Here is a 14,760-nt window from a genome sequence, read left to right as displayed (position 1 = left end):
GTCATTGTTCATCCTATAACTTTACAGTTGTTTTCAGAAAAGTTGTATGGGACATCAACCGTTGATTTGAATTCAGGAGGATGGTTTGGGCTTCAAAATGTAACTTAATTTCTCATAATTGTGACTTATTTGACAGCAAGCTATAGCTTTATTAGTGGCAATGGATCTATGATCAACTTAGAACATCATTATTTGTATAAATCAATTTAAATTAAAATTTAATTGAAACAAAAAGATAGTTACCATAGCCATACATGAGCAAGACATAATCTATTTGGTGTAACAAGGCAAGTTTTGTTAAATTAATGTGCATTACCACAGAAACACAATAAAAACATTTTGATTCAACTAGTTGCAAATAAGTTACACTGACATAATAAGATAATGTTTAAACTACAAATGTATATTATGTTCATATAAAATATTCAAAGCAATCCAAGTTTACTTGATGCATATGATTAAATCATGTTCATTCAACAATTTTTTTTTTGAGTGTATTAATTTATATCTCGTAATTGACTTTATATCTCACAACAGCAACTGACCAATCAAACAGGTCTTTCAATTCCCATCATGCTTTGCAAAAGGGCTGAATTGGGAGAGTAACTGTTGAAATAAAGTGTGATTTTAAGCATTTTTTAGCAAGATGAGAAAATGACTTTTTAATGTTTAATGTTCTATTATGTTTGTATTTAAAAGTTTCTGGTATGTTAGTGGTTTTGCGGGTTAACATTGTGGTGAAGTTATGAAAATCACAGGACTGAAAACCATTTATTTAAGTTAAACTAAAACCATTCATTCAACTTAAATGAACAGCATTGATTCTAGTAAGATGAACATGGTTGATTCTATTGGGTTGTACTCGTTTCAGTCATGTGGAACCACTGTCCATGATTGAATTGAGTTTGTTGGACAAAACTATTTTACATAGATTCTTCCTCAGTCAGTTGTGTTGTCACAACACCAGTATTTTGCATGAATTAAAAATAAACCTTTAATGTTATTAGAAACTGTTGGTTGTGTGGAACCACTGTCCATAATTGAATTGAGTTAGTTTAAAGCATCATTTTTTTTTTTTTTTGAGTGAAAGCAGCAGTTATATCAAACTATTTTTACTTTATATCTCACAGTTTCAAATATGTCTCATAATTGTGACTATATCTCACAATTACGACTTTATTTTTCATAACTATGCCTTAAAGGATTAGTTGACTCCAGAATTAAAATTTCCTGATAATTTACTCACCCCCATGTCATCTAAGATGTTTATGTCTTTCTTTCTGCAGTCAAAATGAAGGTTTTTGAGGAAAACATTCCAGGATTTTTCTCCATATAGTGGACTTCACTGGGGTTCAACCAGTTTCAGTGCAGCTTCAAAGAGCTCTACATGATCCCAGACGAGGAATAAGAGTCTTATCTAGAGAAACCATCTGTCATTTTATAAAATAAAATAAACATTATATACTTTTTAACCACAAATGCTCGTCTTGCACTGCTCTGTGATGCGCCACGCATTATGTAATCATGTTGGAAAGGTCACGCGTGACGTAGGCGGAAGTACCGATCCAGTGTTTATAAAGCAAACATGCAAGTCTAAATAAGTCAATGACCTTTACAAAAAAAGGGTAAAACAACAATGTCTGACAATTTTGAAGTTGGAGGAGAAAATGGAGTTTTTTGCCCTACCATGGTACTTGACCTTTCCAACGTGATTACGTAATGCGTGGCACATCACAGAACAGTGCAAGATGAGCATTTGTAGTTAAAAAGTATATCAATTTTATTTTATTTTATAAAATGATTGATTGTTTCACTAGATCAGACTCTTATTCCTCGTCTGGGATCATGTAGAGCTCTTTGAAGCTGCACTGAAACTGACATTTGGACCTTCAACCCGTTGAACCCCAGTGAAGTCCACTATATGGAGAAAATATATTATTAATATTTGAATATAATATACTATATATTTATATGTTTTACATATATCTCATATTTACCTGTTTTCTTTTTTACTCTGAAGCAGACATAGACATCCATGAAGTATTTTTACATTGTGATGTCTCTCCTATGATATTGTCACGTTCATGTCTTGTTTTGTTACGGTTTTGTTTTAGTTTGTTTCCATGGTTTCTAATTAGTGCACACCTATTCCCTGTCTCTTTGATTGCCATCCTCAGTGTGCATTAAAGTTATGTTTAACGTGTGTAGTGATTATCGTTCTTGTTGTTTATTAAAAGTCATTATATTGTTCATTCTGCACCACACATCTTGTTCTTGCGGGGATGCCCAAAAGTGCTATATTTTATCATGAAACAAAGCTCCAGACCAGCCCAACAATGCAAAAAAAATAAAAATTGTGTAGTGTGGGTTTATAGTATAGTCTAGTTGCCATACTCGCAGTATTTTTACAGTAGTACTATAATTTAATGCGATTTAACTTGACTGTATAGTGTGACTTCACAGTAAACAATAGCAGGAAATTAACTGTGCTGTAGAATCTCAATGATTATCTGTGTCTGCATTACAGTCATCTCATTACTGTTACTGTATGAGTGCTATACTGCCATAAATAAATGAAGATGCATTTTGCCCAGAACAATTTAATGCATCTGCTTGCATTAGTTTCAAATAAAAAATCACAGTATTCTATTGTTGAATCTTAAAAACCCTCGCCATTTACAGTGTACAGTATGTGCCGTCTAACTCATTTTAGCATATGGGCTGACGTTATCAGGTTGGTTTTGTCCACACACCCAGTCGGGCTTATGGTCAGAGCTCGAGCCAGTGTGTCTCCGACAGGGGCGTCAATATGCATGACCTCCACTCCCTCAGGACACTTAATACTTTACCCAGATGTGCTCAGCGAGGCCGTCACACCATCACATACCCGCTGTAAGGAAGATGGCGCGTGCTGGACTTCTCTCTTGCATATTTGCCCAGCGATGTGACGTCACTGCTGGGGAAACAGGAAACAGTTGAGACTACCTGACATCCACGTTCCACAGAACTGACCTGAGAATGGAGCTGATCCAGGGAGCAATCAGAGAGAAAAAACAAGAACCCATTAAAAAGGGGAAATTTTTTAAAACTTAAACCACACCTTTGAGGCATAAATTTGTAGTGACACAGATGCAGATTCAAACGTGAAATTGTTGAAGTTAGAAGTTGTTTGTTCTCATTTTTAAATTGAATAAAGAATGCATGACCTCATTTTACACATAACAAAAACATTCTGCACATTAATGTAATTCTCAGGCACTGTATTGAGCTAGCCAACACTCTGGCCTATTTAAGGAACATGGAAATAGAGGCCAATCTGTGGGTGACATTGAGTGCAGTGTATTCTTAGTATGTTGCATGGAGAATTATTCAAGTTTCACACAGGAAAAGATTGTAGCAGATGAGTTGATTGTTTGCCCTGGTTTCCTGAAAGTCAGCAGTCTCCACAATGGGCTGTGGTGTTTATGAGAAGCGTTGGTGAAAAAACTAAAGGCTTTTTACTTGTTCATGGTCACTGCATTTAAGAACACCTCTTATTTGTAATGCAGTTATTGTGTCCGGTGAAATAATTAAATTATAGGATATCATGCTGATAACAGCACCCATCTAAACACCTACATTTATTTTTACTGATGGTAATGTGTCTAGTGAAATATAATTAAAATACTAGATAATATGCTGAAATGTAAAGCTACTTTATCCAACGTGTAGCGGATCGCGAAACTAAATGTTATCGCTTTTTTTTAGCTGAAAAAATAAACACACTCACCTAAAAGGGCCTATTATGTCTTATTTTTAATGAGGGTAATGTATTCAGTGAAATATAATTAAAATAGTGTATAATATTTTGAAAATATATATTTCACCCTAAAAGGTGCTTTTCTCATATTCAGCGTTGGAAAGTACGATTCCTTCTAGTGAGTCGCTCTAAACGTTCAAATATATGCGTAAAATTCAAAACAACTGATAAACTGCTGAAAACTCTCACATTTAGGCTAGTCACTAACAGCTTGTAAACAACATGACATGTAATATACCTCAGAAAAGCCATTCAGTGAGCACTGCGTGTTAGTTAGCTAGAATAATTAACTGCACTTAATAAAAAATGCACTTTATTACGTTCATTATATTTTACTCTTAAAAGTAAAAAAAAAAGAGTTATAGATAAAAACTGATTTATATGCAAGTACAAATCAGTTCTTTTACCTATAATAATAATGTACCAGCTGAAAGCGTTCCTTGTTAAAGGTGCAATATGTAATATTTTTGCAGTAAAATATCCAAAAACCACTAGGCCAGTGTTATATATTTTGTTCACTTGAGTACTTACAATATCCCAAATGGTTGCAACTATTTGTAAATCGTGAGAAAATTGCAATTGTAACCAAGGCTCCGGGACGTGTGAGGAGTCGTCTGTCAATGGTGTCATACCCTCGGTTTCCGGATTTATTTTGTAGAAACCATGGAAACACCAAAGACGCTTTAATACATTACATGTTTTAATAGACAAGGCAACAACTGTTTTGATATATTTATAGACAGAAACTAATTATTGTTATATAGCTCAACACGTTTAGTCTTATTGTTTAAATCTAATTTCTTGATTTTTTGCGAGTACCATGCTTTACCATGCCTCAGAGAAAAACTAACACAGCATAATCAAATGCAGCTTTAGTTTTAGTAACAGTAATACAGCATTTTCTCCATCATACAATACGTTTTAACATTAATTGCATATCATTTATCAACACAAGCCATCCAGCATTTAATATGATATTGTAAAATCAATCTATCTTACTGCAGTGTGTAATGCTGCGTTCACACCGAGCGCGTCTGGGGCGTCAAATTCGCGCCAGACGCGTCTAGTTGGACGCTTGAACATTTTGAAGTCAGACGCTTCAGACGCGCGTAAAATTCGCTCAATTCGCGCGTCTAAACAAAGTGGGAGGGGCTTTCATCTCTTTCTGCACAGATCCTCTGAATAAACACATAATCTCGTCAGTTGGAAACCTGTAGCGGCAATTTAACTCGGTTATGCCGGCCGACTTTTGCTAGCTAGAAGGTGGGCTAGTATCAACGGCTAAAATCATGCAAAAAGTTTTACAACTAACCAGATTGTCCGATTTCTTCGCTTATTCTCTTCCAGGCAAGGTCCTTTTTATTCCTGTCTCGATAAAAATATAATGACACATCACAGAACTCAGGGTGGCTAACGTTACACACAGCGACATCTTTGTTCTGGTCTCCGGCATCACTGATCACATCATAAACACGTTACTACCAAAGCAGAGTCCCTGATTGGTTAACGCGCCGCGAATTTACGCCAAAGTTCAGATTTTTCAACTCGGGCGTTTGGGCGTCAGAGGCTCAATTCGCGCGTCAGCCGCGTGAACGCTCAATTCGCGCCGCGCCATTCGCGCGTCAACGGCCGATTCGCGCCGCGCTAGACGCTTGATTCGCGCCGCAGGACCTCTAGACGCGCGTTTGCATTAACTTAACATGTAAGTCAGACGCCCCAGACGCGTTCGGTGTGAACGCAGCGCAGCCGCCGAGCGAACGCACAGAGTAACGTTATAACATCATTTTCAACACTCTCAAATGTATCTAATATGATAAACAGAGCTGTGTTACCTCATACTCATGACCGGAAAAGCGGAAGCGGCGCCGGTGTCTGTGTCATAATAAAAGTCCCGCTGCTCGTGAGGCGTGTGTTGATCAATCGCTCCAGCTCCTCGTTCAGCTCCGCAACACTCGCTCCTGCTCTGCTTCATACAGTAATGTTAATAATCGCATCCATGAACATGATTTGTTCCCGAGTCCTATCCCTATTCTTTTCCACTGTCCGTTGAGGTGAAGACCACATGTCGCAAGATTCTGCTCTCAAACCTGGCGTTATCAAGCTACGCCTTTGTTTTGAATAGGCTTCTAGCGACCTGTAGTGGACAAAATTATTACATATTGTACCTTTAAGTATTTAGTTGAGAGATATCCAAAATGAATCCATGTTGAATCAAATTGAATCAAGATTGGAATCGAATCGCAAGCTTATGAATCAAACATAGAATCCACCACGAAAACTGTCAAGCCCAAAAACAGTATTGTAACGTTGTCAGTAAACGTAATGAAATTATGATCAGTTACCAAATGTTTTGACAATCTCAGTACACTTCTTGTCATGCACAGTTTTTGTGTGTGTTTTACAAATCGCGTTGCTTCATTCACAAATCCTCTCCCGTGGCATCATGGGATAGTAAAGTGTCCATCGTATGCACACTTCAGAATCTCGCCGGAAAAAGTAGGTCATCTGGGTACTTTTTGCCTACTCTTATTAGTAGTGTGAATTCAGGCATACTTTTTTTTTTGTCACATAGGCCTACTGTTTTTCGCCTACTATATAGGAAGTATGCGATTTCAGATGCAGCCAAGCCTAAACAGCCCACTTTACCTGATTTCACATAATGCGACCTCTTGCAGCGACATCTCTTCTCTTCTCTGATGATGTGTTTACTGGTGTGAGGGCGGGGAACCTGTCACTCACATGACATCACAGCAATAGCAAACCACAACCATCCAACAATCCAATCAATTCTCAATGAACAAAATCAAGTGCCGCCCTACATTTGTTCTTGTTCGAGAAGGCATCACTCAGATATATCACAACTTTAAATTTCATGCTGACTTTAAATACACGTCGCACACAATGTCGAGGTCAGCTGTAACTCGTAGACAAATTACTGTTTCAACTGAAATCAAACATTTATTATTTTAAAGGGACTTATAATGCCCCTTTCAGAAGATTTAACATAAGTCTCTGGTGTCCCAAGAATGTGTCTGTGAAGTTTCAGCTCAAAATACCCCACAGATCATTTAGCTTTAACAGCTCGCGCTTCGTTTGCTCAACAACAACAAAACTGGAGAGTCTCACACAGCCAAAATGGACGATTCTGATTGGTTAGTGGATAAATGTATGTAGTTGCTGTGGAGTTGATTCAACTCATCCACTAGCATGTGTCGTCATGTTCATCTTTTGTGTTGAATTGACCCTCGTTTGTGAAGCAGTCCGGCGTTAAATGACGGCATATCAACAACACTCTACTACAACAACTCTTCCTCTTCTCTAAAGCAGCCCAACATGGCCCCGCCCCCTTTGTTGCTTGTGCTTGGGGGCGGAGTTTATGTAAAATTTTAGGGTTTGTGATGTCACTAACCTCTAAGCTCACTGTAGTCCCTACCAGCCGTTTCTGTAAAAGAAAATAACTCTCTTTGCATTGAACTGTGAGCGTTGTAACTTTGCAGATGTTGTTTATGCTCAAACAGCAACATTACACACTAACTAAAGTTAAAAAAGCCAAATCACAATCAAGGACTCCTTTAAAGGTACAGTATATTGATGATGAAGTGCGTGTGGGTTACCGTGACACAATGCCCTTCCCCAAGGCCAGTGGAATAGGTTGTATTACTCTGACCCTAAAGGTGTCTGTGTCATAAGCCACAATTCAGGCCTCGGCCTGCGGCTGGTGGCCCCAACCACCCCCTTTCTCCCAAACCTAAAGCATTCAATCACATGTTGTTAATAACAACCTCAGTTGTGGAAAGAAATTGGAGTCACATGATGAATGTGCCGTGACCAAAACATTTCATAACAACGCATTCGACGCCTCAACTCACATCATAACCACGAGCTGCTAGCACTTGTCTTTGGAGCCAGTGACAGAGACAGATTAAGAAAATCTGTGCTGAGCCCGGTGTGTGGCCAAACCAGAGGAGGGTCAAATCGAAGCCTTAAAAAAACCACAGTGTGAGATATTAATCAACGAGAGCCATGTTTCCTCCCAGCTAAAATGAACAGCAGGTTCCCTTTCCCTCGCCATGGGCTCTTTTAATGCGGGGACCGGCCGGGGCCCAAACATCCTGACGGAGAGAGGCTTTACTCTTATCAGGCAGGAAACACTGCTTCTCCGCCACATCCTCTTTACAAGAAACACGACTCAACCGTTCCCAAAAAACGCAGGAAGACCAAGCCAGACTCCAGGATTTGTCAAACGCCCGCCACCGCCTCCCTCTCTCCCCCACTTCAGATTCCTTTTATCAAAAAAAAGAGGAGGAATTTGAAAAGAGAGGGAGAGACAGAGGGAGAAAAATATAAAAAATGATGAACGTGTAAAACAGTTGACGGGGACGAGGTGTATTTATTTATTTCGCAGAGATTATGAAAGTCTGCATCAGCAAGATAGGACGGGCAGCAGAGGGGGGCCAAGGTAGGGTAGGAGGGGAGTTCCAGCGCTCTGCTTAAGACACGCACCCAGAATAAGACAGGGGGAAACAAAAGGCCCGTGGAGATGGAGGCGGAGAGAAAACAGCAGAGCCTGTTTTACACTAATCCTCTGATCCGCGGAGGAGTGAAACTGAGCGCATAATGGGTGTTGCTGATAGCAAACTAGGAACGTAGGGTGGATACCGCCAGTGGTTATGGCGACGGGCCGCCACGCACAACACACAAAATTAGAGGTCAGCTTCTTGAAAGGACCTCAAACGGCAGCAGTGCTAAAAAAAAAAAAAAAAATGCATGGAATAAAGCTAAATTGAAAACATAAATGTTTAGCTACTAATAAAATATCGTGGATATAAATCCACGAACATTAGTAAGCCTATTCTGTAACTTCCCATAAAGCATTTATGATAAATAATATAAAGTACTATTTATGTCATACTTTCGCTATCATAATAATAAAAAGAAATAGCTGAAATTATTAATTACACTGAAAAAAGCCCCTGATAACTATAAAGATAACGATATAGTTCTAAAAATCGTTCTCAATAGTAAAGAATAGCAGCGTTCACACCACAGATAATGCTAACGCCACAGAGAAACGATATCGCTGAAATCGCTTTCAGAATGATTTTTATCCAGCTGATGGACGATAAAAACATTGACAGCCAGTCAGAATCCATCCTGCTGTACTCGAAAATTTAAAGAGACAGACAAGCACGTGCTTGGAAAAACTGAACGATGTCCTCCGTTGGTGTTTATGCTAATATGGATGCTAATATAGGCTAGTTATTGTTCTTGGTGTGAACGAGGCTTTAAAATAAGGCAGTTTATATACTTAATTATCTACTAGCAGAGATAAAATAATCACTGTACCTGTAATTACAAAAGCAAGAGTCTTTTCTCCTGTATTTATATTGTGTTTTTATTTAGCGGTGTCTAATTCAGACGGGACCTCAGAACATTCACTTTTAATATATCACAAAAATGATGAGCATCTGCAACATTTTTTTTTCTTTTTTTCTCTCAAGTCCAGACAGAATCACTGTGCTGTACTTATATGGGCAAACACAAACATAAACTCAAAATTTTATTTGAATTAAATTAATATGGCAAACCTAAATTGGCATACAATAGTATTCATTATTATTATTTGTCTTTTAACTGTTTATGAGTATACATATACATTTTTAAAATGAATGTAAAGGGAAAAGAAAAGGCCAAATTTCCTTCAAAATCAAGTCCTAATGAAGGAAGAGACCAGCCTCACTTAAATAATAATTCTTGAGGTAAAACAATTGAGGTTTGAAAAAACAAAAAAACAAAAACATGAATATATCTGGACTGAAAAACAATACAATAAGCTTTAATGCAAAGCAATTCGATATATAAATAAGCTTTATCGCATATGTACATGCTTTTGTGGCAAGATATGAGAGCATTTCTATGTTTGTCCTTTTTTTTTTACTTCCGTTCTCTTTTTGGAAACAAAGATGGGAATGAACTTCAGTGTTTTTTTATCTATGCATCCCTGAGGTGTCCTTTGACTTCCTGTAGCTTCTCTTTTCCGCTCCTTCCGCAGCCCCCCTTTCACCTGCCAGTCACACTGCTGACCCACAGTCTCTGTCTGTGTCAACTGTCCTTGTTTTGGCGTTTATGAAATGCTGTAGTTGTTGTAGTAGGCTGCCGTTGCGTCGGCCAGTACGGAGATGAGACTGGTTTCCGTAGCGCTGCTCGAGCAAACGGAAGCCGGCGTTACCTGGATGTGTCCTGTGACCGTCATCCCACCCTGCTCGGGGTGATAACTATTGGAATTTAGGTACTGGTCGAACTCGTCTCGGTCGACCTCGCCCAGCAATTCAGCCTGGCTCAGCTGGTCCAGACCCTCCAGGTGACCCTGTTCCGGAGGGGGTGAGAGCTGGCCGAGGTGCCCCTGGTGCCCATGATGGATCTGAACCTGTGGGAACGACGGGCTGTAATAGGACAGTGGATGTGCTGGGATAAAAGTCGCCCCACTTCCCTGGTGGGACATCGGGATGTGGCCCAGATGTGAGCTCCCGCAGTGCAGAGGTGCCTGTTGGGAGTAATCGGGATGGTAAGGAGGAGGACTGCTCATGTGTGCCGGCGTGGGACGCCTGTCGTCTGGGCAAGATGCGGAAGACGAGCAGGAGCTGGTGGAGGAGGACGAGTAGTAGGACTGGTGTTCGTGATCCATGGCGTCCAGAGGAGACATCTCGGGCGGTGTGGGCAGGCCGTATGGGTACGTGTCGAAGCTGCTGTTGGAGCTTGCGGGATCTCTGAAGACCCTGACGCCGGGCAGAGCCGCGCTTGGAGAGCCGAAGCCGCCGCCGGCGCTCACGCCGCTCTCCTCGTCTTTATCCAGGGGGTGACAGCAGCCTCGCGGGTCCGGGAGGGAGTTCTGGTCGGGACCGAGGGTGGTCAGGAGGAAGCCGGGATCCACGCGTTTACAGATGCGCTTCAGCTGCTTCTTCCTACGGGGACGGTATTTGTAATTGGGGTAGTCCTGCATGTGCTGCACCCTCAGACGCTCTGCTTCCTCCACGTACGGTCTCTTCTGCGGTGGAGTTAAAGCTTTCCATGACTTTCCTGGTGGAGAGAATAAAAGAACAGACTTAATCATGTATTTTTGAAGGACAAGCTTAACAATCACATTAGCACCAATACAAAATATTACATGGTTTATTATAAGCATAGCTGCCAGAGCCACATTTAGTTTGTTTGCTTTTATTCTGCAGCAGACAAAGATAATTTAATGTCTTCATAAGCATTTTTCTGAATATTTCAAAAGAAGTAATAAAAATAATCATCAACTAGTATAATTGTTTAGAATGTCAGTTATAATAAAAAAAAAAAAAATGTCATTTTGCACCACATTATTTGAAACTTTTTAATGGCTTGACATTGATTTTTTAATGTTTGAATTGCAGTATTGGCAGTCACTATATTGAGTTTATCGTTTTAGCTTTTAAAAATACTTGAAAGAGTTTTTAAAACTAGAGCAGTAGAGAAAAATTTCCTATAAATACCAATAACTGTTAAATAATGTACAGTAGTAAAAAACAGAAATGATGCACACATTCAAATTATAATTTCAAAACTTCTCAGCCCGAAATTGAGTGATTCAGGTAGTCAGGAATAGTATTTTGCCCTTAACTTAAAATACACTCGTTATTTTTATTTCTTATGCATATTTTTTTATTTCTTATGCATATGTTGTGATTATTTTATGATTATTTTGATTCCTTTTCTATGTAAAGCACTTTGAATTACCATAGTGTATGAAATGTGCTTTATAAATAAACTTGCCTTGCCTTATTAATTCACTATCCCATGATTAAGTTTTATTTTTTAGTTATTTTTTGCAAACCTGAAGATCAGACTAATTTCAAATAAACGAATTTAAAATTATTTGTATGTTTTTATATTATTTTATTAATTAAATAGTTTAAATATTGACTTTTTTTTTACATTTTAAATAAACTCAGATTAATAAAGGCCTACATTTATTTATGTTTGAAAAAAGTCTCGCACACTTGTGAAATCATAAATGCGACCCTTTGATCTGAATACAATTAATACAATCTAAAGATGTGCCGCATCTCATTTTGTTTATTTCGGTTTTATTTCAGTTTATTTTCATTTCAGTTCTGTTCATTTCTACAGATTCATGCTCTCTGTGTGCTTCACACCAACAAAAAGTCTTTTAATTAACGTCTATAATTAGTTTACAATTATTAGCTACGATTAGAAGGGATTAAACATCCCAATTTCTGTAATCAATGCATAAAACAAAACATCTAACAGTGAATGACGTCTCACAATGAAGTCTTACAAAACTTGCCAATGACAAGATCATTTCCTACTACTACTACTACTACTACTATAATAATAATAGGCTACATATGAGATTTCAATATTAATATGAATTATTAGACAAATAATAATAATAATAATAAAAATACTATCTTACCCAGCATCTTGCTTAGCTCCGCGTTGTGGAGGTCGGGGTTTTGCACCGCGAGCCTCTTGCGCTCATCTTTGGCCCACACCATGAAGGCGTTCATGGGTCTCCTGATGCGCGGCTCCGACACCTTGTCCGCGGGAGCTCTGTGGGAGGTGTGTCCGTCAGGTACGTCCGCGTTTCCCGCAGAGCACTCAAAGCTCTCCGGCCAGGACGAGTACGCGCTAATTAGAGCAGCCATGTGCGCTCTCAAAACTTCCCTTTTGTCTCAAACTTTGTTTCTCGGGCGCGAATGTGACCTAGAGGTTCTCTTTCAGTTTTGAATCTAAAGCAAAGTAAAAGCGCAATAAGAGATGAGTTTGAGTGAAGAGCAGTGTTTGGTGCTCGACTCCCCCTCTGAAGCTGTGATTCACTGTTTCCTCCGGCATTGGGAAGCGCTTTATATGTGAGGAGCAGCTTCCAGCACAGGCCCACGGGAGGATCTCAGCTCCTCCTTGACTGCAACCTGAGACCAACGACAGAAGAAAAAAAACGAGGTGACAAAAATATTTCAACAGCTTTACTACTAAATCACGTCATTAGCTGTCGGTTGGGTTTGTTTTCATGACACGTTATTTTTTATGGTAATGATGGATACGGTTGTTGACCGTTTTCAGTCAATGAAGTAGACACTTCCAATTATTCAACAGACAAGAGAATAGGATATTTATTTAAAGTTTTTTTTTTCATTTTTGTGACTTTTTGTGGTTTATTTTACAAGATTGGGGGACCTGTTTGGTTGGATATATAGGACCTTAATGGTGTTATAAATAACCTTTTTATTAATAGTCTATTTTATTAATATTTTAGTATATTTACAGTTACAGTGTGTCTCTTCTGTTTGTTTATGTAAAAACAATTGTTTATGAAGGCCAAAAATGGACAGTATGTGAGCCCGTTAAAATGTTAAAAGGAAAAGGTGATATAAAGTCATGGGGTAGCTTTTTGTTTTTAGTTTCTTTTCTTTTTTTGTGACTGGGTGCAATAATTATGAATAAAATCTAACAAAATGGATCATAAATTCAATATCTCTGTTACTTAGATGAATATCCTTAACTGAATAGAGCTGCTTACACTTATGTTCTGTTTAAACTAAAAAGTGAAAAAGACATGACCGGTAGGAAAACAGTTAACAACTTGAAAGATAAAAATTATAGACATTTTTAGAAATAAATCATTTACCTACCGGAAAATCAGTTATGAGGTGGATTTGACAGTTATAGATTTGAAAAACAAAAAGGCGGGAAAAGGGAGCCCTAAACTCTAATACAAAGAACCATTTCAGCATATAAAAGGCAACACGTTTTCTAAATAGAACTGTTACTACACGTAAAGAACCATATTTTTTAGTGTATAAAACCCTTTTTGGTTCAATTTGAAACATGTATGCCTAGGAGTTGGTTAGGTCAGGGATAATTTGAAGAGTTCAGATGCAAAAGCTGCTAAACCCCACCTCCGTCAAAAATGGGATAATGATCCTGAGAAACGTTCATCAAATACTTTTGCTTCAAATCCGCTAAACGTCAGTCCATTCAGAAATACCATTTCGTTCGTTGGCAGAAACCGTTAAACGCCACTTCCCTTTGGCAGCAAAAGCCTCTAAGTGCACAGAAGAACCAATATGAAGACGTGAACCGAATAATTTGATTTCAAGATGAATGACGGTGTGCGTATGAGCCGCTTTCAATTGCGGAGCTGTAAATTTTAATCCATCGTTACAGTGGCGATTACAGGATTTCGCAGTGCTCCTGTAAAACTGACAGAAATGGACGTTTTACTGTCTTGTTGTCTAAAGAGGTGGACTTAGAGGGTTTTGAAAAAAAAAAGAAAATTAAATACCAATAAGAAAGAAAATGTACCTGTTGAGAGTGTGTTGACAGTCTGTGTAACTAGATGCCTGCTGAGCTCCAGAAAATCAGTTATGAGGTGGATTCGACAGTTACAGATTTGAAAAACCAAAAGGCGGGAAAAGGGATCACTAAACTTTAACACAAAGAACCGTTTCAGCGTATAAATGGTTCTTCAAGACAACACAGTTCTAAATAGAACTGCTACTACACAAAGAACCTTTAAAGAACCACTAAAAAATAGCAATCTGGGTCCACGGACTAATCTGAAGCCAAGACTGGGATTATCTATTTTACGAATTTTGATTTAAAATTTGTAAGCCTGTAATAAATGAGAATAATTAATCATTAATTCATGTTGGGGTTGGTTGGCACAGATTTTTTTGTCTTTTAAATGACATAAATGTTTTTACCAACTAGGCACAATTTAAGCTTATCTTAACATTTGTTCCACTATATTAAGCAAATAAAAAGTGTGGTAACCAACCCTGGTTTCCCCTTTGCTACAAAGGACTGTTCATAAAATCATGTCATGCGAATAGAATTTTAAAGATAGCAATGGTGTTTTTAAATAGAATGCTACGAAGTTTCTTCATAATTCATGATGTATTTTACATGATGTA

At 38.4% G+C, this 14,760-nt stretch overlaps 1 protein-coding gene across 1 annotated transcript; it reads right to left on the bottom strand.

Moving 5' to 3' along the window:
- Positions 1–9,153: 9,153 nt before the first annotated feature.
- Positions 9,154–12,676, bottom strand: sox7 (SRY-box transcription factor 7). The gene is made up of 2 exons (XM_067383502.1): positions 12,261–12,676; positions 9,154–10,876 (listed from the first exon to the last, which is right to left on the bottom strand). Exons 1-2 carry the CDS (start codon positions 12,490–12,492, stop codon positions 9,924–9,926), a joined length of 1,185 nt encoding a protein of 394 aa, XP_067239603.1. The 5' UTR covers positions 12,493–12,676; the 3' UTR covers positions 9,154–9,923.
- Positions 12,677–14,760: the final 2,084 nt, after the last annotated feature.

Source organism: Chanodichthys erythropterus, chromosome 4 (genome assembly GCF_024489055.1).
Source record: "Chanodichthys erythropterus isolate Z2021 chromosome 4, ASM2448905v1, whole genome shotgun sequence".
Classification (NCBI taxonomy): Eukaryota; Metazoa; Chordata; class Actinopteri; order Cypriniformes; family Xenocyprididae; genus Chanodichthys; species Chanodichthys erythropterus.
Note: the sequence above shows the minus strand (reverse complement) of the source record. Positions and strands in the feature narration are given on the sequence as shown.